General features: G+C 41.6%; 1 protein-coding gene across 3 annotated transcripts in view; it reads right to left on the reverse strand.

The window, feature by feature from the left end:
* Positions 1–25,128, reverse strand: part of CGREF1 (cell growth regulator with EF-hand domain 1) — a 372,647-nt gene that overhangs the window by 215,723 nt on the left and 131,796 nt on the right. For all 3 annotated transcript variants that reach the window (XM_044062355.1, XM_044062354.1, XM_044062357.1), the window contains exon 3: positions 6,274–6,339. In XM_044062355.1, the coding sequence (XP_043918290.1) occupies positions 6,274–6,339 (66 nt within the window). The remainder of the gene's footprint in view (positions 1–6,273; positions 6,340–25,128) is intronic.

Below are 25,128 nucleotides of genomic sequence, written 5' to 3' on the forward strand. Positions count from 1 at the left end.
CAGCTGACAGTATATTAGCAGACTGCCAAAACCTACTTCACACCTCTGGAAAGCTACAGAAAAGCGTAAGAGATTGCGTGATTTTGTGTGTGTGTGTGTGTGTGTGTGTGTGTGTGTGTGTGTGTGTGTGTGTGTGTGTGTGTGTGTGTGTGTGTGTGTGTGTGTGTGTGTGTGTGTGTGCATCCATGCATGTGCCTGTCTGTCTGTGTTTATATGGAGCAAAGGTAACAACAGATAATGAAGAGAAAGTACAGTTTTGTACCTACCATAAATGTAGATGTTCGAGTGCTAATACAGCTGCAGTAATCACAGATGGGTTCTCTGCCGTCAGGCGGTCCCTCGGTCGGCCGAATTCCAAAGTCTAGGTCCGGCCGGTTGTTGTCGCTTTCTCCTGACGCCAGTGAGGCCAGAGTATATAAGACACAGCCGACGCCATGTTCTTCAGTCTTTCTTGCCCCAGATGTCAGGTGCCCCCAGAAGGAAGGCAATACATAAATTATGTTTATATGTATATACAAGCAATGCAATATAATCCAAAATCAGTAGTTGCAAGCAAATAAACCGTAGAAGGATAACCCAGTCAGGTTGTATGAAGAGGTTGTTAGGCCCCATGCCTTTACCAAGTGGGGAAGGAGGGAGGGAAACCTGTACTGCAGCTGTATTAGCACTCGAACATCTACATTTATGGTAGGTACAAAACTGTACTATGTTCATCGTGCATACAGCTGCAGTAATCACAGATGGGTAGAGTCCCAAAGCTACGCACAGGGTGGTAGGTACTAGGAGGAACTGGGTTGAGCCAGAATGCCCTGCAACACAGCAGTGACAAAGCCTGCTCTAGTTCTGGAATATAAAGGCAGGTGGTAGTGTTTTGTGAAGGTATGTACAGAACTCCAAGTGGCTACCTCCAAAATATCTTTGGTAGGAACTCCTCTGAGGAAGGCTGTAGAGGTAGCTGTGGCCCTGGTGGAGTGTGATCTGATACCTGTAGGAACAGATTTCCCATGATAGGAATAACAAAACTGTATGCAGTGGCCTATCCACTTTGAAATAGTCTGCTTGGAAACTGGCTTCCCTTGAGCCCCTACAGCATAGGACACAAAGAGTTGTTCTGATTTCCTGAAGGACTTTGTTCTGTCCAAATAGTAACGTAGCTGCCTATGGATGTCTAAAGAATGTAACAGCCTTTCCCCTTTGTTTTGAGGATTGGGGTAAAAGGTAGGAAGGTGTATGGCTTGATTTAAAGCTACCCTGGATACCACTTTAGGCATAAATGATGGGTTGGTAAGGAAACCCTGTCCTGATGGAAGATGAGAAAGGGCTGCACCGCCATGAGGGCCTGTAGTTCAAACTCTACGAGCTGAAGTGATAGCCAGAAGGAAGGCTGTTTTCCAGGACAAATATTGCAAATCTGTTGAGGCAGCTGGTTCAAAAGGAGGCAATGTTAATTTTTCTAGTATGTAATTAAGATCCCAGGCTGGTATTGGTTGTTTCCTTGGTGGTCTTATATTCTTAGCCCCTCTGAGGAACTGTCAAGAGTGGATGAGAAAATAAAGGAGGATCCGTGTTGAATTCTGCAGAAATGGCTGAGGCATGGATTTTATGGAAGAAAATGAAAGTCCACTGTTCAGCAGCTCAGCTAGATACTGTAATACCTGAGGCAAGTTCAGTTTTCTAGGGTCCTGGCCTTTTTCTCATTCCAAGAGCAAAACCGCTTCCATTTTATGGAGTAAGCTTTTCTAGTAGATGGCCTTCTGGCCTCCAAAATGACATCCTGCACCTCCTTGGGGAGTAGGGTCTGTTGTGGTGTTAAGGAATTTTCCATGCAGCGAGATTGAGTGTTTTCAGCTGACTGTGAAGAGTTTTGTAGCTGTGCTGAGTCAGCAGAAGAGGCATTAGAGGCAGGGACCGAGGAGGAGTATGTGTTAGGCTCCTCAGGAGTGGGTACCAGTGTTGCCTTGGCCAATCTGGAGCAATCAGTATCATCTTCGGTCTGTCTGCTCTTGCTTTCAAAAGCACCTTGGGCAGAAGAGGCAGAGGTGGGAATGCGTAAACTGTCCATGCTGTCCAACTGAATGAAAGGGCGTCCACTCTCCAGGCCTTTGGATGAAAGGTGCTCGAACAAAACTTTTCCAATTGATGATTCCTGTGGGAGGCAAAAAGATCTATGTCTGGCCTCCCCCACGCTTGGATTATTTCTGTAAACACCTGAGGATGTAACTTCCATTCGTGTGGATCTGTCATATTTCTGCTTAGATTGTCTGCCAGCGTGTTTTCCAATCCTGGCAAGTACTGTGCTTGAAGTTCGATTTGCCATTCCAGAGCCAAGTTCCAAAGAGTCATGGCTAGTCTGCACAAGGGGTATGAATGTGTTCCTCCTTGTTTGTTTATGTACCACATTACTGTGGTGTTGTCTGTTCTTATCAGTAATTGTCCTGGATGCAGGAAGTCCTTGAAAGCTGTAATTGCATTTATTACTGCTAGCATTTCTTTTTGATGTGAAGGTGCTTTTCCTTTTGGGACCATTTGCCCTGAATGCACCTGTCCGTCATGTGCAGCCCCCAGGCGTAATCTGAGGCGTCTGTTGTGATGACTTGCTTTGCTTGAGGCTTGCAGAATGGGAGGCCTGTGTTTGCTTGACATGCTTGGGCCCACCATAGAAATTCCTTTTGCAAACATGGAATTATTGGTATTATTGTTTCCAAACTGTGACTGTGTTGAGACCATAGGTTTTTTAAGTACCATTGAAGTTTCCTCATATGCAGCTTTGCACATGGGATTAAAAGAATGCAAGATGCCATGAATCCCAGAGCCTGCAGGATTTTCCTTGCAATAAGCCTGGTACTTTTTGCTAGTATTTTGAAGTACTGAGATAGTTGCCCCTGTTTTTCTGGTGTAAGGTAGGCCATCTGGGTGTTTGTGTCCAAGTTGGCACCCAGGAAAGTTATTTTCTGAGATGGTGTTAGCCTTGATTTCTCTTTGTTGATTGTGTATCCCAGAGAATGCAGTAACCGTGTCACATATGCCAGATGTTCCAGAAGTATGTGCTTGCTGTCCGCTTGGATCAGGCAGTCATCCAAATAAGGGTAAATTTGTATCCCTTGAAGTCTGCAGTAGGCAATCACTGATGCCAGGCACTTTGTGAATACTCTGGGCAGTAGATAAGCCAAAGGGCAATGCAGAGAATTGATAGTGGATTGAACCTGCAAGAAATCTGAGGTATCTTCTGCAGCTTTGTCTGATTGGGACATGCAGGTATGCCTCCTTGAGGTCCAATGTTACCAGCCAAAACTCCTTGCCCAGCATGGGAAGAAGCTGCTGTAATGTGAGCATCTTGAATTTTGGTACGAGTAGAAATGTGTTTAGGATGGATAAGTCCAAAATGGGTCTCCAGTCGGTTCCTTTCCTTGGTACCAGAAAAAGTCTTGAATAAAAACCATGACCTTGTTCGTGAGTAGGTACCTCTTGAATAGCTCTCATGCTTATGAGCTTTGAAATTTGTAGTTGTGCCTCTGCCCTTTGATTTTGTGGCAGGTTTGGCATGCCTCTCATTTTTGGAAGAGTGTGAAATTGAAATTTGTAGCCTCTGTTTATAATGTCCAGGATCCCTTTGTCTGTTGTGACAATATGCCAATTGCTTGCAAATAATGCTAGCTTTCCTCCCAAAGGTGCTGCCAGCTGAGACATGCTTGGCATGGAAATGAGGGAGTCATTGGGTTTGCTTCCTGTATTGTTGTGCACTGTCTTCGCCACCTCTTGGTGCTGGAGTTTGCCATTGTCGGCCTCTACATGATCCTTGTGATTGCCCTCTGCCCCTTGTGCGTCTGTATCTACGTCTTTGGGGCTTGTCAGTGGCTGGAAAGGACCAGTTTTTTGAAGGCCAGTTTCTGCTAAAACGTGGTGGTTGGACCTGTAAAAAAGCTTTGACAGTTTGCATAGATTTGGCTTTTTCTTCCATTTTCCATAGTATCTCCTCAGCATTAGTACCAAACAGCACATCCTTTTGTAAAGGAGCATCTAGAAGTTTAGCTTTCACATGATCAGGCAAGTTTTGTTCCCTAAGCCAGGCATGTCTGCGAATGACTGATCCTGTAGCAGCTGCTCTACTTGAGGCCTCTAGGGCATCATAACCACATTGTAAGGTGTGTTTACCCACTTGCTCTGCACTATGCATCATATCCTGTAACTCCTTCAAATCTGGTTGTTCAGGTTGAGACATTTTATTCCTTAATTGTGATAACAGGAACTGTTGATATTTAAGCATATGAAACTGACAATTTAAGGCCCTCATGGCTAGGGTGGCCGAGGTATATACCTTTTTCCCCACCTTTCTAAAGATCTTGACTCTCTTTCTGCAGGAAGTGGATTCTTGGCAGTGGAGGCCTTCAATCCCTTGGGGCCTTGTGAAATGGTTTCAGGGTCAGCATTATGGCTTTGAAGAGAAATTGGTGAGAGTTAGGTACTCTGTAGTACCTATCAGGTTTGACTGGTGCAGGAGGCAGAGAATCCGGGTTAAGGCAAGCCTCGAATAAACATCATCAAGTATGTCCAAAACAGGGGGTATCGCCAGAGGTCTGTGTTGAGGTAACAAAAGAAATTCCCTAAGTCTTTTCTTGGAATCTGAAAAGTCTTGGCCTTCTCAATGGAAGTGTTCCCTCAAAGTGTGCAAGGTTTCCCCAAAGGAAAAATCCTCAGGAGGAGATACAGAAGGAATGGACTGCTCTGCATCCGAATCCTCAAAAGGGGAGTAAGAGTGTTCCTCTACATCAGAATGTTCTGATAAAATGGATCCCTGATCAGAAGAGGGAGAATCTTCCTCCACTCTGGGTCTCTTGTCTGGAGGGAGTTGAGAACCCCTAATAAGAGTAATTAAATCCTCAGCCATTTTAAGCATCTGTTTTTTAGGCATGGGACCTGGAGATGGGCCCTGTGCAACAGGCCTCTTGGGATGCCTGGCTGCTTTGGATTTAGTAAAGGCCTTAATAAGAAAAGAAGATGAGGGTCTAAAGACACCATGGGTGGAAGTGGACCTGTCCACATTAGTAGGCTCAACATTAGCAAAGGCTTCGGTGGTTGTAGTCTGGGAAAGGGCCGAGGTCCCAGCGGTCTCGGGTACAGAGGACACTGCCAAAGGAGTGTCGTCGGTAGTCAGGGACTGCAAAGGCGTCTCGCTGAGAACCGGACCACGTGTAGCCTGTTTTGGCGTGGTGTCGGTGGGGACCGCGGGCCTCACGTGTCGGTCCTTGTCCTTGCGTTTTTTGGACAAAACGGTAGTCGGAGAGTCCGACAACATTTTATAATCAAAGGCTTTACCAAAATAGTGTTGGGCAAACTCCGCCCGACGCTTAATAGTGCGTTTATTGAAGGTAGCGCAAAAGCGACAGCCCGAGACATCGTGGTCTGGGCCTAAACAAGGTATGCAGAGGGAATGGAAATCCTTATGCGGTATTTGCTTCCCACAAGAAATACAATTATTAACTTTTTCTGACATCGGTCTGAGGCAAGAAAAGTTTCAACGGGTACTTAGCTTTAATGAAGACTTGGTTTCCAATATTTCCGTAATTCAGGAGCTGGCCGACCGCACTTGCGAACTGCTTCTGCCGGGCACCGCGGCAAAAGACAGAAGAACATGGCGTCGGCTGTGTCTTATATACTCCGGCCTCACTGACGTCAGGAGAGAAAGCGACAACAACCGACGCCGGACCTAGACTTTGGAATTCGGCCGACCGAGGGACCACCTGACGGCAGAGAACCCATCTGTGATTACTGCAGCTGTATGCACGGTGAACATCTAGAAAGCAATACTTGTCATAACATCCACTCTGTATCTCAGCTGCTGTTCATCTGCAGCCATTACTGACTGATTTGATGCAGTTATTGTATAGCTGGATACAATGATTGATAAGCCTTCTGGAATTCTTCACTCTGGTAAATGAAATATTGCAAAGTTTAACATAATGTGTGTGGGTATATATATATATATATATATATATATATATATATATATATATATATATTTATAGAGAGAGAGGGAAGGAGGGAGAGGGGGAGGAGCATCCAAAGACTGGATTAGAAAGGGGAAGAATATGTTGCAATTAATAGTTGTATGAGACTCTTGATATCAAGCAGTGAAACAGTTCAGTAGATCCAAGGTTTGCAACAGGGACACAGAAGGCACAAGTATGGAAAACAGAGTGCTGGATAGATAATTCAACTGTTACACACTTAAATACATGCATTAAATATGCAAAAATAGACCCAAGAGGCACTTACCCAAGCTCTTCCTGGCTAAAAGGGTTTTTCATCTCAGATGTTTGGAAACTAATGGTGAGCTCAGGCCTAAAAACAGTAGCATTCATTTAGGTCATTGAAAGAATATATAATGTCAGAATTATCTCAACAGCTTATTTTTTTTTTTATTTCACCCTCAGTTTCTTCTGACTTGTATCAGGTCATGCGTTAAAGAACTACAGAATCCCAAGCTAACTGTACAGGGTATATTGTATTATCATAGGAACATGTTACATACATGTGTACTGAGTACTTCAATCCCAAAAAATTTATTAGAAAACGGAGACACTGTCAGTATCACAGCTTTTAAAGTCAAACACATCATTATAAGTCCATTTTAGAAATTATTGCAGTGTACTTCATACATAACAAATTAAAGTGAAACAACTTCTTTGTTCAAATAATTCATATATGTGGAACTGAACAATTGCACAAAGTAAGTGCCACTTCATCCAACCATCAATATTAATGGAAAGGTATATAATTTCTAACACTATCAGGTTCTTAAAAAGTGTAGTTTCTCATCTCCTAAGTAACTGGACACTAGTTCAAAGTATCATCAGACATGCAATTGTTTTTCATTCATCATAAGGAACTGCATGCAAAGTGCACAAGTTGTTACTACTGAAACAGAGCAGTAAATAAAGCACACACTTAAAGCACAATACTGATATGGTACTGCAACTAACATAAAACTACACTACTGCATTTTTTGACATGAGGCTATGCTGTCCCTGGATCCCCAAATATGGGGTTGTATGCCCACTCCTAAATATACTTACTTTGAGGTCATATGGCTTCAGAGCAAAGGGAGTATTTGATTTTGTTGGAAAACCAAGTACTTCCTTTAATTCTGAAGTATTGCAACATTGGAGATAGTGTATTTTGTTTGCATGAGTGTAGGGATACACAAATAATTTTCTGATCTAATACTCGGATGTTACAAAGAAAGAACATTACATGAAGTATACGGTATGACACAAACTAAGATGTACAACGGCAATACTGTTATACAATGAGTATCAATCATTTGTAAGTTACAAAAATACATGATAAACAGAGTAAGGTATAGCATGCAGGTTTGTTATATAGTTGTGTATAAAATGTAAGAGTTTGGGTGTTTATATTCACATGAAGGTGAATATTTGATAGCTAAACTCTACAACAGAAGGAAGAAACTGTTGCAAAAGAGAGTAAAATCCCATGAGTAGAGGAGCTGCCTGGTCAGCCACGTTAAGAAGCTGAGATCCCTTATAAGATCCTCCAAAGCTAGCTACGAAAACAAAGTCACCACTGATTCTAAGGCCATCCACAAAGCATTCTATAGCTATGTCAAGAATCTCAAAGGTAACACTCAGATCTGCACAAAGGCATGAAAATTACAGAACCAACTGATATTGCCAACATCCTGGCAGATAGGTTCAGTGCTAACTTTACCCCCTCTCACCCCCTAAAGGGCCCATATCTATACAGGAAGAATGCAGAGTCCCTGTAATCACATCTATGCAGGTAAAAGCTGCACTCTCTAAAACCAAAAACACAGCATCCATGGGACCGGACAACATCCCAGGCTGCGTTTTACATGAACTTCAGAATGAACTGGCTCCTCACCTAAGCGCCATGTTCAATCATAGTGTCACATCAGGCTCTGTGCCCACTGAATGGTGCACAGCAACAGTTATCCCACTTCACAAAGGGGGAGCCACCACTGATTCTGGGAATTATCGTCCTATTAGCCTGATGAGCCTGATTTGCAAGGCCATGGCACGTATCATCATGGAACTCATAAACAAAGACATTGGTAACCTCCAAACTCTGGACCCCACCCAGTTCAGGTTTCTGAAAGGCAGATCATGCCTTCTGAACCTGATCGACTTCTTTGAGGCAGTCACCAAAGCCATAGACGAGGGTAAGGCTATCTTGACCTCACCAATGCTTTTAACACCATCCCCCATTCTGGAATTATAGCTAAACTCACTAAACTAGGTATAAATCCCTACATCACAGGATGGGTTGCCAACTGGCTCACTGACAGAACCCACACTTTAAAAGTTGCAGACTCCAAATCTGACTTCAAACCAGTGACAAGTGGAGTACCACAGGGTTCAGTCCTGGGACCTCTCTTGTTTGCTATCTACTTCTCTGAAGTACAGGCTAACACAGAAGGCCTCTGGCTAATGAAGTTCACAGATGACTGCAAACTAGGAGCCATAGTCGAGCCCCCAAATAATGTGGACATCCTACAGAAGGGCCTCACTGAGACAGATGGCTGGTGACAGAGGCATGGCCTCAAGCTTAATGCCAAAAAGTACATTGTCATCCCCTTTGGTAAAAACTCTGTACCCATGAACTACCACATAAACGTCAGTCTATTTAATGCCAAATGTGTGATAAGAGACCGTGGGACCCAGGTGGATAGTAGTCTCTCCTTTGATAATCACATTGCCACAGTAGTCAGGAAATCCTTCTATGTGGCACACCTCATCACAAAAGGGTTCTCATCCATGAAAAAAGAGGTCATTGTTCCCCTCTACTCGGCACTCATTAGACCCATTACAGAGTACAATGCCCCTTTTGGAATGTACATCACAAGACATCTGCAGCAGCTGGAAAGGCCACAGAAGTACCTCACAAAGAGGATTACTGGCCTCAAACAGATGCCCTACACTGACCGTCTCAAAAAACTCCAGCTTTACTCTGTAGCATATCGCCTAGTCCGAAGAGATCTCTGCCTAACATATAAAGCTTTGTTAAACCCAGAGCTGTTGGACATGCTACACCTTAAGAAATCCCAATCCCTCCGAGCTACATGCTCTAGGGACATAAACCTTGTCACCACAGTAAACAGGACATGCTGGAGGGACAGATTCCTGTCTCAGAGACTTCCTACACTCTGGAACAAGCTACCCATCTATGTCAAGCAAAGTTTCTCATTAGCACTCTTCAAGAAAAATCTTGATGAGTGGATGGGAAATAGAAAATACACCCCGGGGATCACTTCTGTGGCTCTGCTCGACAGGGGCACAGGAAATTAACTTTCTTGGGTGGTGTAAACCAGGGATCCTTGTTGGCTAGGCTTCATTAGGCCCTTGGGCCAATAGCCTAGTACCTACCTATGAACCTATAATCAGTTATTGTGTACCAGTACTTCACAGTTCAAACCAACAGTCATCTTCATTGTACAACATGAGAATGACTGCAGTTTTCAAGCACAGGACCATGCAGGTCCATAACATACATTACTTTACCCCTTATGTTACAGGTTAAAATCAAATGCAGTGAAGACAAGTTTGAATTTGCAGAAACCTCTGATTACATATGTGAAGGCTGCCAGCCCAGCTAGCTAAAATTTTGTAACTAATTATATGTCATTTGTGAATAGTAATATGATTTGTGCGCTTGTCCTATAAATGTAAGAAAACTTTATGTTATGTGCTGAATTTCAAGAATGTAACCACAGTGTACCCTGGTGGAAAAGAGCAGAAGTGTGTATAAACTACATGCTTATGTAATTTATGCTTTGATAGTAAGAAGCAAAAACATACAGAGTTAACTTCCAAACCCTCAAGAAAATAAGCTGAAATTGTTTACTATTGTGTTATCTCTTATTTTCAGCAAGAAAACAGAATGTCTACAGCTAGAGTTTCTTTCTGTTGTCTTAAGGCAGATATAATTACTAGGTTTAAAATGTAAAAGTGTTAATTGTTTTACCACTTACAGTATTAGGCAAGCTTCTAAGATATAAGTGTCAGCTTCTAAGAGATAAGTATTTTTCATAGAGACATGTTAAATTCTGTTGGTATCTGTTTAGCCTGGGAACTATTGTCAACTAGCTAACCCTGCAGTAATGTGTATTATTTAAGAACTATCTCAGAGAGAAAGTCTGTGCATTTTGTATTTGTCTCTGGATCTGAACACATCCATCTTCAACACTTCTCATCTGCATTTGCTTTGCTCTGTAAGTAAGACTTAGATCATAGTATATATCTTAGAGATAGTTAGGAATATAGTAAGACCAGTTTAGATGTTTTCTGTATTTATGTGAGATTGTCCTGGAATGTTGTTTTAAAATATGTCCTGTGATTCTGAACTCTGTTGTCACTGTATTGAGTTACTGAGTATTGCCTTGTTCTATTATTATTTATTATTAAATATATTTAAACCTTTTAATTGTGATTGGTTTGTTAGATATATTTAAGCTCTGAGAGTACTTGCAAATGTATTTGGTAACACTGTAGAGGCCACTCCTAAATAGCCTTCAAGTCTTGGACACACTTACCTGGGCAGAAGGGGGCATAGTGAACCTGTGGCTACCTTCCGCAGAAGTGTCTGTGTGTTTGTATATCAATCAAATCTCAAAGTGTGTGCATGTGTGTGTGTGTGTGTGTGTGTGTGTGTGTGTGTGTGTGTGTGTGTGTGTGTGTGTGTGTCAGCTACTTGGGCAGGGACACAAAGTGCTGGTTGGACAGAAAGGGTGCTGGAGGTTTTGGCTTGACCACTTGGCTGAGATCTGAACCCTATAGCTGTGCCAGTGGGAGGTCTTATTAGGGATCTGGAAAGAGAGGGAGAAACCAGCCCCAGACTGACTGTGATCTCTCTGTGCTCTTAAGGGAAATTGTACTTTACTGTGTGTGTACTTGTCATCCTCCCAATGTGCTCTTCCCTCTCTGGTGCTACTGGTGAAGATTGAGGCTCCTTGATTACTGGACCAGTGCAGGGGTGGCACAACATATACCCAGTGCAGGGGCGTCACAACATATACCCTTACTTTTCTATGCTACATGGTTATATATGACCAAATAGTGCACCTGTATGATGAAACTGAACTGACTCATGTTACAGGCACCGATAATATGAGGGAGAGGGGCTAGAGTGTTTTACTCAGTTTCTCTGCCTAATAAATATTGATAGATAATTATAAACAGAATAAAATATAACTATATATTAATGCAAATCAGCATAAATAACTAAGAGAAGTTTGACCTTAAGAGTGTACATAAAATATGCACTGCAGCCTTGGGCTGTAGGCCCCACACAAACCATATTATTCAAACAGACTCAACAGTGAGCAACCACTGAGCAGAGTTATAAGCCCTAGATTTCTGAGTCATTTCCTCACTTTACTCTGAATCCAGTGCCTTATGGTGCTAGATTGTAAACAGTAATTGTAACTGTAACTAGGATTCGGCATTTGCACACGCACACACACACACACACACACACACACACACACACACACACACACACACACACACACACACACACACACACACACACACACACACACACACACATACACATCGTCAGTTTTCAGGAGAAGCTAGTAATAAGTCAAATGAAACATAAAGACTGTATTAATTTAAAGATGAGCTGTCCATTTCAGTTACAGACAAAGATCAACATTTAGTCAGTAAAGAGCAGTAATTAACCGTATATCAATAAATAAATAAAAATAAATAACTAGCCACAAGTTATTAAAATTATTTTATTTTTACTAATTGAGACATTTCCTCACTTTACTCTGAATCCAGTGCCTTATGGTGCTAGATTATAAACAGTAATTGTAACTGTAACTAGGATTCTGCATTTGCACACACACACACACACACACACACACACACACACACACACACACACACACACACACACACACACACACACACACACACACACACACACACACACATCGACAGTTTTCAGGAGAAGCTAGTAATAAGTCAAATGAAACATAAAGACTGTATTAATTTAAAGATGAGCTGTCCATTTCAGTTACAGACAAAGATCAGCAGTTAGTCAGTAAAGAGCAGTAATTAACCGTATATCAATAAATAAATAAAAATAAATAACTAGCCACAAGTTATTAAATTTATTTTATTTTTACTAAAACAAAACTGAGTAATGTATTTAAGAAATTAAACATACAGAGAAGGTACAGTTTTGCACAGCTGAGACAGAAAATAAATATTTCTACAGATAGATGATTTGGAGAAAATAAAACAAACAAACAAAAACAAACAAATAAATAATATTCCTAACTATAATCTGGATAAAAGAGTTACTAAGCCCTGACTACCACTAGACAGGAAATACAAAACATAACATGTAACGCAACATAGAATAAATACATTCTTTCAGGAAGGTAAAACATCCACAAGGCAAGTAAGCACATCAAATAAACAAAGAAGGCTGTCAAATAGGTTCCAGTGAACTGGGTCTTCATAGCAAGAGGGTCACACCACTTGATCTCTGGAGGGTGTCTCAAAATAAGTCATCACCGGGACATATACAATCAGTTCAGCAAGAACCAGGAATCATTCCTCATAAAAATTCTATTGTACTTTCCTAGCCCTGCCACTCAAAATTCAAACTGCAGACAACAGATCTCATTTTGAGTGCTAAAAGCCATAACCACCGAAGTTTTGGCTTCAGGAGCTTCGAAGTACTATGCTTCATAATATGATGAGATAAAAATATTAAAGCCCATTGAAATGGAAATACAATTTATTGTTTCTTTTCTTCCTTAGAATTGACCAAAAGTGTAAAATTTTGAAGAATCTATATATCAGAATAATTACTACACAATAACTGAGGTATGCTAGATGACTGCCTGCCATACATCCATCCATTGATCCATCCATCCATTTTTCCAATTTTTATATTGTGATGCTCACAATGGTATCAACCAGGTCAGGACAAACTGGACTTCTTTAGCTCATGATACAGGATCCCTAAGCATTCACAGTCAAACTGAGCAAAATAATCTTGCCGGTGTGTCATATAGCTTTCCCAGAACCTCTTCTCAGTGGACCAAGTCTGGTACACATCTCATGGGACCTGCAAAGGACATTCACATTAGTTACCCTCTTCAACTAACATGGTGAAGGATTAGTTGTATCCTAAGGTTCTCCAAGATTAGCAAGCTCCTTGCTCTGTCATGAAAAATTAGCCAGAAACTCTGAAAAGAGCTTAGATTTCTTCATCAGCTGTATCCATGATTTCATCATTTTACGTGTTACCTAAAGGTCATGACTATATATAAGAGAGGATGTGAACATAAACCAGTAAAACAAGAGCTCCATCCAGTCACTCAGCTCTTATTTTATTACCACTGCCCAGTATGACTTACTCAGAACTACCACCACCTCACCCATCCACTGGTTAATCTCATGATCCTCTCTTCTTTACTGGTGGATAGGATCCAGAGACATTTAAATTCCTTTACTTGGAGAAGCTGTTTCCCTCTCACTGGTAAGAAGCAGTCCATTGTTTGCTGGAGAATAGATGTTCTTCATGTTTCACTGTTGCAGTCATCACATTTGGGGGTTATCTGCTTGCAGTAGCCCTCAGTCAGCCTGATTAACAAAGTCTTGGGTCCTGCATCGGTTGCTGTCCCTTCTTCCATGACGTCAGGTTGTCAGGGGTATAAAACATGCAGCCGACGCCATTATATCAGTCTTTCTTGCTGTGCGGTGCCCGAAGCAGAAGCAGTTCGCAAGTGCCGGTCGGCCGACTCCTGAAATTTTCATTTTCGAGTTTCAGAACCGAAGTCTTCAACTAAAGCTAAGTACCCCATTGGGGAAACTTTTTCTTGCTCCTTACCGATGTCAGTAAAAGTTAATAATTGCATTTCTTGTGGAAAGTAAATACCTCACAAAGATTTTCATTCTTACTGTATTCCTTGCTTAGGCCCTGAACACGACATACCTTGCTGTTGGTTTTGTGCCTTATTTAATCAATGCACTATCCGTCGTCGATATATTTTCGCTTCTAAGTATTTCAGTTCTTGGTTCAATTATCCAGAAATGTCGTCGGTAAGCCATCCGACTACTGGAATTCTGAAAAAATGCAAAGATAAAGACAGAGACAGGCCGCGTAGGTCCAAAGCTGCCGATGTCAGTTCTCCTAAGCCAGTAGCCAGTTCGCCGATACTCAGTGAGGTGCTTTTGCAGCCCCTAATACCCGCTACTTCTGATTTGCAGGCCTCTACTGAGACCCATTTGGAGTCCAGTATGCTGCAAGATGCTTCGACTGTGGAACCTGCGGATGTCTCTATGTCTCTACCTTGGATGGGTCCGGAGCCACTGTGCAGGCACCAGCTTCTGAGGGTGTATTCAGGCCTACGGACTTGCATATTAAACTGATGCCTCCTTCTTCTTTAAGGCCTAAACCTTGAACCATGCCTAGAAAACCGACACCTAGGCCACATGCTCAGGCCTCTATGCCTAAAAAACAAATGATAAGAATGGTTGAAGATCTTATAACTTTAATAAGGGGAAGCCAACCACACTCTTCTAAGAGACCTAGGACTGAAATTGTTTATGAATCTTCTGACCAGGATTCTGATTTTTCTAATTCTTCTGATGATCTGGATTTACCCTTATCTACTTATGAGGATTCTGATGCAGAGGACTCTATTCCCTCTGCTTCCCCTCCAGAGGATTTTTCTTTTGGAGAAACCTTGCACACACTAAGGGAGCATTTCCACTGGGAAAGCCAGGATTTTTCTGATTCGAAAAATAGGCTTAGGGATTTCTTACCCTTGCCTCAGCATAGGCCTTTAGCTATACCTCCTGTACTAGACATTGTTGGTGATGCCTTTTAGGAATCTAGTTTGGCCCCTGATTCTTTGCCTCCTGCTCCCAGAACACCTGACAGATATTAGAGGGTTCCTGATTCTCACAAGTTCCTTTTTAAAAATCCTATTGCAGATCCAGAGACTATTTCAAAGGGACCCAAGGGCATTAAGGCTTCTACTGCCAAAAGCCCTAACCTTTCTGATAGAGACTCCAGGGTGCTGGATAGATGGGGTAAGAAGGTTTACATTTCTGCAACCTTGGCCATTAGGGCCTTAAACTGTCAGTTTCATATGTTAAAGTATCAACAACATATTATTGGATTGCTTAAACAGAAAATGATGTTGATTCCTGACTGTGTTGAAAATAAGGAATTACGGGATTTAATGCATTCTGCTGAACAGGTTGGAAAACATACTTTGCAATGTGGATTTGATCCTTTAGAGGCCTCTTGCAGGGCTGCTGTCACTGGGTCTGTACTCAGAAGGCATGCTTGGCTTAAGGAGCAATCTTTGCCTGATCATGTTAAAGCTAACCTGTTGGATGCTCCCTTAAATCAGGACTGCCTGTTTGACAACAAAGCTGAGGAAGTTCTTAAAAAGATGGAAGATAAAGCTAAATCTAAGCAAACTGTTAAAGATTTCTTACAAGTTCAGCCTCCAAGATTTAGTAGGTATTGGCCTTCTAAGAAGTGGTCCTTTCCGGCTACTTCCAGGCCTTCTCAATCCCAACCCAGACACAGCAGAAACCCCAGGTTTCAGTCCCAGGGTACGCACAAGACTAAGCAGTGGGGGGCTTCTGCTTCCAAATCTGGGAGTAGTAAGACTCCCTCTATGGAAAACTGTCTCAATGACTTAATTTTAAAACTTCCAAGCACTTCTCAACTGAATGCTCCTTTAGGGGGAAAGAGTGGTCTGCAGGCCAAAAACTGGGAACTCATTACCCAGGACAAATGGATTTTAAATATAGTGTCCCAAGGATATAGATTTCACTTCCACACATTACCAACGCCAAAAGGTTGGCCAGATCTACCCCCAAATCAGTGGGCAGAGGCTCAAAAGCAAATACTCTCTCTTTTAAACATAAAGGCTATTCAAACTGTACCAGAACAGGAAAAAGGACCAGGTTTCTACGCAAGACTTTTCCTGGTACCCAGAAAAGACAATTCATGGTGTCCTATTCTGGACCTGTCTACTCTAAACACCTTTTTGGTGATTCCAAAATTCAAGATGCTGACTCTTCACCAGTTGCTTCCTATGCTAGGAAAGGATGCCTGGATGGTAACACTCAATTTAAAGGAAACATACCTGCACATCCCAATCAGGGAATCTTGCAGAAGATACCTACGCTTCAAAGCAGGCTACAATCACTACCAGTTCTCTGCACTGCCCTTTGGCTTATCTACTGCACCCAGGGTATTCACAAAGTGCCTAGCTCCAGTCACTGCATTTTGCAGGCAAAGAAATATACAAATATACCCGTACCTGGACGATTGTTTAATTCAGGCAGAAAGCCAGGACATACTTTTGAATCATCTGGCCTTTGTACAAAGGGTGCTAACTTGTCTGGGGTACACCATAAACAAAAATAAATCATACCTGGTACCCTGTAAACAAATCATATACCTGGGAGCAAGCTTGAATACAACTTCCCAGATGGTTTTCCTCACACCACAGAAACAAATTTATTTGACAACCTACTTCAAACAAGTGGCCACAAAAACCCTACTATCTGCAAGGTAAATACTACAAGCCTTGGGATTCGTGGCCTCCTGCATTCTTCTAATTCCATATGCAAGACTGCATATGAGGAAATTACAATGGTATCTAAAAAGCCTATGGTGCCACCATTCTCAGGATCTAGAAGCAATGATTCCTATTATACCTTGCCTATGCTTAGAGTTTCTTTGGTGGGCAGAAGCCTGCCACCAAAACAAAGGACCACCATTCACACCACCCCCTGCCACCCAAACCATAACAACAGATGCATCAGATTATGCATGGGGGGGCTCACCTGGCAGGAAAGTGCATTCAAGGCAAATGGGACCCAGGTCAAATGCACTTGCATATCAATCAAAAAGAAATGTTAGCTGGAGAGAATGCTCTGACAGCCTTCAAGGACCACATTCTTCCAGGCCAATTAATGGTAAAGACTGACAACACCACTGTTCTGTGGTACATAAACAAGCAGGGGGGTACCCATTCTTACCCCCTCTGCAGACTAGCCATAGTATTGTGGAACACAGCCCTGAGCTACCAAGTGCATCTACAAGCTCAGTTCCTGTCAGGAAAACTAAATACACTGGCAGACGAACTAAGCAGAAACCCCATGGACCCACATGAGTGGAAACTGGAACCAAGGATTTTCAACATGCTGACAAGCAAATGGAGGAGCCCAGATATAGACCTGTTTGCCTCTCCCCAGAACTATCACTTGGACAAATTTTGCACAAGGACTCCCCACAAACAAGCTTGGAAAGTGGATGCTCTATCCTTCAGCTGGAAAAACCTATCAGTTTATGCCTTTCCTCCTCTGCCTCTGCCCTCCAAAGTACTACTAAAGATCAAACAAGACAAACCAAGGACAATTTTGATTGCACCAGACTGGCCATGCCAACACTGGTACCCCCTCTTGCGCAGTGTGTCACTGTTGGTCCCATGGCACCTGCCTCAGACTCCTACCCTATTGTCTCAGCAGGAGAACCTATTGTCTCAGCAGGAGAGCCATATTATGCACCCTCAGCTTCATACACTGAACCTAGCAGCCTGGCTAATTACCTAATCTCTCCTTTACCATCCCTCAGTAAACCAGTGATGGATATCATTTTAGAGGCAAGGAGGCCTAGTACTAGAAAATCTTATGCTGACAAATGGAAAAGATTCTGTGCCTGGAACCAATCTCAAATGATGAGCACAGCAGTGCCCATTTTACCTCAGATTTTACAATACTTAACTGAGATGCTTTACAAGGGCCTGTCTTTCTCCTCCACCAAAATTCATGCCTCAACCATTTCAGCTCATTATAACACAGAACCTCCCCTCTTCTCTCATCCAATGCTTAAGCAGTTCCTCAGAGGGGCCAAAAATCTACAACCACCCAGGAGAGCCCCAACTCCAGCCTGGGACCTTAACTTTGTATTGGAAAAGCTCACCCTTCCTCCTTTCGAGCCAGCTGCCACTGTGGATTTAAAATTCCTCTCTTGGAAAACAGCTTTCCTTTTAGCAATCACTTCAGCAAGATGGGTATCTGAATTACAGGCCCTCATGGCAGTGGAGCCTTTCATCATCTTTCATGCGGACAGAGTGTCCCTCAGGACCCTATCCCTCCTTCATGCCCAAGGTGGTATCCAGTGTGGCCCTTAATCAGTCCATTCATTTGCCAACCTTCTTTCCTAATCCACAGAACAAAGGGGAATGGATACTGCACTCCTTAGATGTGCGCAGACAACTTAGATTCTACTTCGACAGGACTAAACCTCAAAGGAAATCTGACCAACTGCTGGTAGCATTTGCTGCAGGGGCAGAGGGGAAGGCTACTTTAAAGCAAACCATTTCCAAATGGACAGGCCATTGCATTAATTTCTGCTAAAAGCACCATGGAAAACCTATCCCACAGGGGATCAGACCCCACTCAACCAGGGCTGCATCTACCTCTACAGCCTTTCTCAGAGGTGTCCCTACCAGGGGCATCCTAGAAGCTGCTACCTGGCATTCTGTACATACTTTCACAAAGCATTACCATCTGCCAATTTTCTCTAAATCCAGTGCTGGCTTTGCCACTGCAGTCTTTCAGGGCATTATAGCTGGTCCTGATGCTATCTAAATTCCTCCTCCCATCCTTAGCTTTGGGAATCTACCCAAATGTGATGTCTGCAACAGTGAAACACGAAAAACATAGTACAGTTGTGTACACTTACCATAAATGTAGATGTTCGAGTGTATTCACTGTTGCAGTCCTGGTTACCCTCCCTCCAGCCGCCTTTCTTCTTTTGGCTATACCTCTACTCTCCTTTACTATGCTCAAAAGCTTTTTGGTGTATTTGTTTTTTTGTTGGAGGTATAACCTTGTATATTTATAGAGTTAATTGCTCCCCATTAGGGGGGGGGTACCTGAAATCTGGGGCAAGAAAAACTGATGTAATGGCGTCGGCTGCATGTTTTATATCCCTAATGACCTGACGTCATGGAAGAAGGGACAGCAACCGATGCAGAACCCAAGACTTTGTTAATCAGGCTGACTGAGGGCTACTGCAAGCAGATAACCCCCAAATGTGATGACTGCAACAGTGAATACATGCGTAACATCTCCATTTATGGTAAGTGTACACAACTGTACTTTCTTTGTAAACCTTTTTTCTCCTGTCTGTCCCTTGCCTGGATTAGCATTTGACTCCCACCCTTTCCTTTGCCAGTAATGAGCTCATATGATAGCACCATTCAGCATCCTGAGGTTTACCAAGGGCAACCCTTTTAGCAACATTATGCTTAAGCCTAAAGTACCATTTTTTCTTGAAGTTGCTGCATGGGAAAAACAAAGAATGAAATCCATGATGTCGTATATGCTGCATCTGTCACTGGTATAGGGTACTGCTAAAAGTGAAAAATAAAGATTCCTCTTTCATTTGCAGTCTTGCTTAATGTGCAGTCAGCAGTCACTAAAATGTATTGTGATTCACAATAAAAGGTGCCACAAAGAAAATAATTCTAAAGAATTATGAAGCAAAGTTGAAGTTCAAGCTCATTAAAATGCTTATAACCAAGATGAACCTACTGTGCCTTTTTAATTCAATGCCAAACTGGCTAAACTTCCAGCATACCAAAACCAAACTTAGACAATTTGAAAATGTTACTACTCAGTGCCAGAAGCCTAAACAAGAAACTTCACTCTTTCCAAGCTCTCCTCATCTTGGAGAATGCAGACATTTGCGCAGTTATTGAAATATGATTTAAAGCCACCCAGTAGTGCAGGGCTACAATGCCTTCCACACACTTAGACCAGCTGCTGTACAAGGACTAAGGGTGGTGGTGTCTCAATTCATATTAAAAACAATAATACTTCAAGAATGGTCAAATAGGTTGATGCATTTGAGCTTCTCCATGTCCAATTCACCATAGGCAAAGCCCTTTACTATATCCTTGCAAGCTATAGGTCCTCTTTATGACCCAGGAAACACATAATACATACCGAAACTTACTGGTGCCATTCACTATTCAACCCAATACCATACTTATGGGTGACGTTAACTACCACTGTATAAACTAGGAATCATATATGCCCAGGACTAGACAGTTCATACACCCAGTATAGATGAGAACATACTGGATTTGGTCCTTGTTAACATGGGAGAATACTGCACCCTCCCTAGTGTAAAGTCTTCTCTAGTGATGTCAGATTATGAGGCTGTCTCCTTTGAAATAAAAACAAAACAAAAAAAACAGGACCCCTGTTAACCCTGGAACATTTAACCTGGCAAAGTATCCCAAGCACTGAAAACACTACTACCTATACGGAATTGTTCACAGGGACCATGTACAATCATATTAATTAATGCATTGAGATGGCTGTGTCTAGCAGGAATAGAAAATATAAAACAAACACAAGAAATGAACCACCCTAGCGGAATTCCAGTATAAATAGGTTGTACAACAAAAAGAAAAAACATCATGGCAAAAATAATGAAGTGCAATACCCAGCAGGATAAAAAAAAAATCTCTCATTAATCTCAAAAAGCAACTCAGAGGATAAATCTAAATCAAGTCTACCAAAGCTAAATTTGAGGTAAAAATAGCCCGCCAGGCCAAGGACAACCATAAGGTTTTCTTAAGCTTCTTCTGCAACCTCAAAAGTAGCACACGATAATGTGCAGAGCTAATTGTATATGGAGCCACCTACACTGAGCGGAAAGATACAGCAAATCTATTGTAAAAAATGTTCAGCTCCAATTCACACCCCCCGCCACACCTATGGAAATACCGTGCAACATAACCCCCCAACTATCACTAGAGGACAGGTCCTCACTGCACTCTCTAAGACCAGGAATATCAATGGGCCCTGGTAATATGTTAGGATGCCTCCTAAATAGCATGAAGCAAATCTATCAGGACCACTATTATCATTACTTAACCATAGCCTCAGACAGGCTTTGTGTCCTGTGAATGAAGAATTGCAGTGACCATCCCTGTGCAGAAGGATAGGCCATCCATAGATGCTGGGAACTACAGATCCATAAGCCTGATAAGTCTCGTATGCAAAGACATGGAAAGAATTATCATGAAAATGACTAACAATGACATAGAAAATCTTCAGACATTGGATCCAACCCAGTTTGGGTTCGTCAAGTACAGATCATGCCTGCTCATCCTGCTGGATGTCTTCAAGAAGGTCACCAAGGCAATAGAAGGGGTCAAAAGTATGCATACCACCTACCTTGATCTGGCCACAGCATTTAATACAATACTCCACTCAGGCATTGTAGTCAAACTCATGGAATTAGGTTTAAACCCATATGTTACTAGATGGCTAACTGGGTGACTCTCAGAGAGACGCCAAGAAGTTAGGGTAGGGGAGTCCACCTCCACAAAGAGGCCAGTGACTAGCTGTGTCCCTCAGGCCTTTGTGCTTGGTCCATTCTTATTTGGTATCAACTTCTCTGAAGTTAAGGCTAACATCAATGGCCTCTGGCTGGCCAAGTTTGCTGATGATTGCAAGTTAGGTGTAGTCATAGAATCCCCTTAAGATACAAACAGCCTCCAAAAAGAGCTTACTCAGACAGATAACTGGTGTCAGAGACACTGTCTGAAACTCATTGCAGAGAAATGCATAATAGTATCCTTCTGAAAGTTGTCCACTCCTGGAAACTACCTCATTTATAACACACCCCTAACAGAAGAGCCAGTAGTCAGGGATTTGTGGATGCATGTAAACAGTGACCTGGCCTTCAACCATCATGTGTCTGTGGTACCAAGGAAATCATTCTATGTTGTCACAAATTATAAACAAGTGTATAGCATCCATTTAAAAGGAAGTCACTGTTCCACTATATTTGACCTTCATTACACCAATCACTGAGTACAATGCACCCTTTGGTATGTACCTGTCTAGGTACATGCAACATTCCTCAAGAAGGATACGGGGTAAATAACATGTCTTATGAGGATTGCCTCAAAGCCCTATCCCTGTACTTGGTCTCCTGCAGACTGCTGAGAGGTGATCTATGCTAGTATACAAGGCATACTTGGATCCCATTCTAATGGTCCTTCTGCATATTCACAAAATTAGTTGCATCAGAAATACCCAATTGAAGGACTTGAACCTTGCTTCTGACTTAAACAGTTCATATTAGAAGGACCAGAATAGGTCTTAGAGAATACCTATTCTCTGGAACAGGCTTCCCAATAATGTGAAGTGAGTTCTTCCCTAAACTAATTCAAGTATAACTTGGAACAGGGGATGGGGAATCTGAAATTCACCCCAGTCTTGCACTTATTCCCCTAATGGACAAAGACACCTTGTAAATGCTTGACCACCCAAACTGTAGTTTACATATACCCTTTAGAATAGTCTTAAGATTCATAAGCTTGTCAGATATGTTTGGGATGCATGGCTGCGTTTAAAATGACCCTTGTGTTTGTTAGCCTAGTATATACCTATGAAACTTTAACCTCTAAAAATCAGGACAAGACTTTTTGCATTATACATACATTCCAGTTTATTATGCCATACATAATGGTGGATTTTAAAGTGAGATAGCTAGAATGCCTTAAATAACTTGAACAGCCATGATCACTGTCTTAGATATGCTGAAATTCAGATGTCTTCTGGTCATCCACATCTGGATGTGTTCCAATTTTTTTTTTACAAAGGAACTCTGCATTAGACATTTGTTCCTGAAAAGATAAGAAGAAGAGGTAAAACTGGAGATCATCAGCAAAGTGGTGACACTACAGGTCGATCCTCAAGAAGTTATCTAAAAGAAAAACATACACAGATATATATATATATATATATATATATATATATATATATATATATATATATATATATATATATATATATATATATATATATATATATGGAGAAATATGGAAAACAGCAAGGAATCGAGAACGGAATCTTGTGGCATGGTAGACACAACAAAACTGAGAAACTGAATGGAAAGATGATGAGATCAGCATGAAAAGGAGAGTTGCTGGAACTGAAGTCATCCTCAAGTCATCTTGGTGAGTACCATCATGTGGTAGACACTGTTTACACAAAATCTCACCAAGGCAACACTGACATATAGGCTGTATTTTATACAGCATATATCATGGACATATGTAGGTTAAAAATAAAAAAGACAGCTGGGTGCACAAGTCTCAGGATAAAAAAAAATGCTCAATCCTAGTGAGAGCACTGGTGCCAAGACTGGAAAAATGGCAGTGTAGAGTCCTCAATACCTGGAAATAGTCCTTCAATGGGGTTAGACCAGGCTTGAGGGAGGATGCTCCCTGTAGTAGTCCACAAAAATCACAGAAGACTGACAGGTAAAAAAACAGTCATAAAGATGATACAGTGGACTTTGGAGGATAATGAAGATTTAATGTATTGTTACTAGCATGCAAGAAGCCCATAACTTCCAGACAGAAGATATTCAAAAAGATTAAGAGAAAAATTAGAGGAAAGAAAAATACTTGCACAAGAAAACACGTCAAAAACGGCAAATACAAATTTCTGCTCGTTAGTACAACAGATCCATGAAAAGCATTACATAGACAAAAAAACTATGGGCTGCCTGGAAAACAAAGTGACAGAGGAAGTGAGAAAATATAAAGAATTAAAACCCAAAGATTTTTCAAAGTTATAAAAAAGAAATATGGAAATGGAAAAGAAAAAGAGATCTGATGAAGTCCAATATTTATGCTAAGGAGAAAGCCAAACTAATCAGTACAAAATAACAGTTCCAAAGATATTTGAAGAAACATACTGGCACCCAGATATGAGAAATTTCACAATACAAAAACTAATATCACAAAGGAAGAATGTAGAACAGAAGATTAGTAAGGTAGAAGTTAAACAAATAGAAACTGAATGTATGGAATACCTGAGAAGTGAAGGATTCTGTGTAGAAAGTTTAACACAGGTTATGTCACAGCACAGTGGAACAACTGGTCCCCTAATTAAGGAGAAACAGGTAGAGTGGGAGACATCTGAAGAAGATATATGGGCATGGGGATAAAAAAGATTTGATGTGGTACAAAATTCATGCAAAGGAGAAAGCAAAACTAATCAGTAAAAAAGGAGCACCAAAGATATTTGAAGAGAAATATAGGCAAAGGTTCCCAGATATGGAAAATGTCACAACACAAAATTTAAGAAAACAAAGAGGGAAAGAAGTAAAGAGGATTACTAATGTGCACAGTGGTGCAGCGACAGCAAGAGGTTGATTCTCGGCTGGGGTGCCTTCTGTGTGGCATGGGTTTCCTCACTCAGTTTCCTCCCACATTCCAAAGACATGCATCTGGAGCATTTCTCAGAAAACAGGGTCTGTGGAACCTAGTCAGACTTTCCCGGTCAACAAATGATAAATAAAATAAATAAAATAAATAAATAAGTTAAAGAAATACAAACTGAGGTTGTGGATTACCTGCAAAGTGAAGAATTTAGTGTAGAAAAACTAACTCTGATAACATCACAGCAGGATAGAGCAATGGATCCCCAAGCTAAGGAGAAACTAGTGGAATGGGAAACATCTGATCAGTTGTCATATGAAGAAACTTTGGAGCCTTCCATAGAAAATCAGTAAAAAAGTTCAGCTGGAGTTGCACAGCAAGGGAAGGAACAGGAAACTTTGGCAACCCTGACACAGTCAATGTTGCGGAGTGATAGGCGAGTGAGTTCCAGTATGAAAGAGCAATGTTTGGCACATGATGAAACTGAATAGAATGTGGCACAGGAAGATGTGATGGAACTTTCTGTGGAATGCACACAGGAAATGGAGAACAAAGAATGCGCCCCTAGTTTAGATGAAAATGATCTAAGAGAAGAATTGCTTGATCTAATAGATATGGCCAGACATATTAAGATCAATGAAAGAAATAGACTACAGAAAGTCAATAAAACCCAAAACATTAGAAGTTTGATAAAACAAATGAACACATTAATTAGCACTATCCATAGAGATACATGTGATATAAGATAAATAAATAGGATGTATTTCTGTGCAGCTTAATTAATAACAGATAATGTCTTACCAGAAAGAAACAGGGCAGTAAGGGAAAGGAAG

This window comes from Protopterus annectens, chromosome 2.part1, assembly GCF_019279795.1.
Source record: "Protopterus annectens isolate FY-2018-M chromosome 2.part1, PAN1.0, whole genome shotgun sequence".
Taxonomy (NCBI): Eukaryota; Metazoa; Chordata; order Ceratodontiformes; family Protopteridae; genus Protopterus; species Protopterus annectens.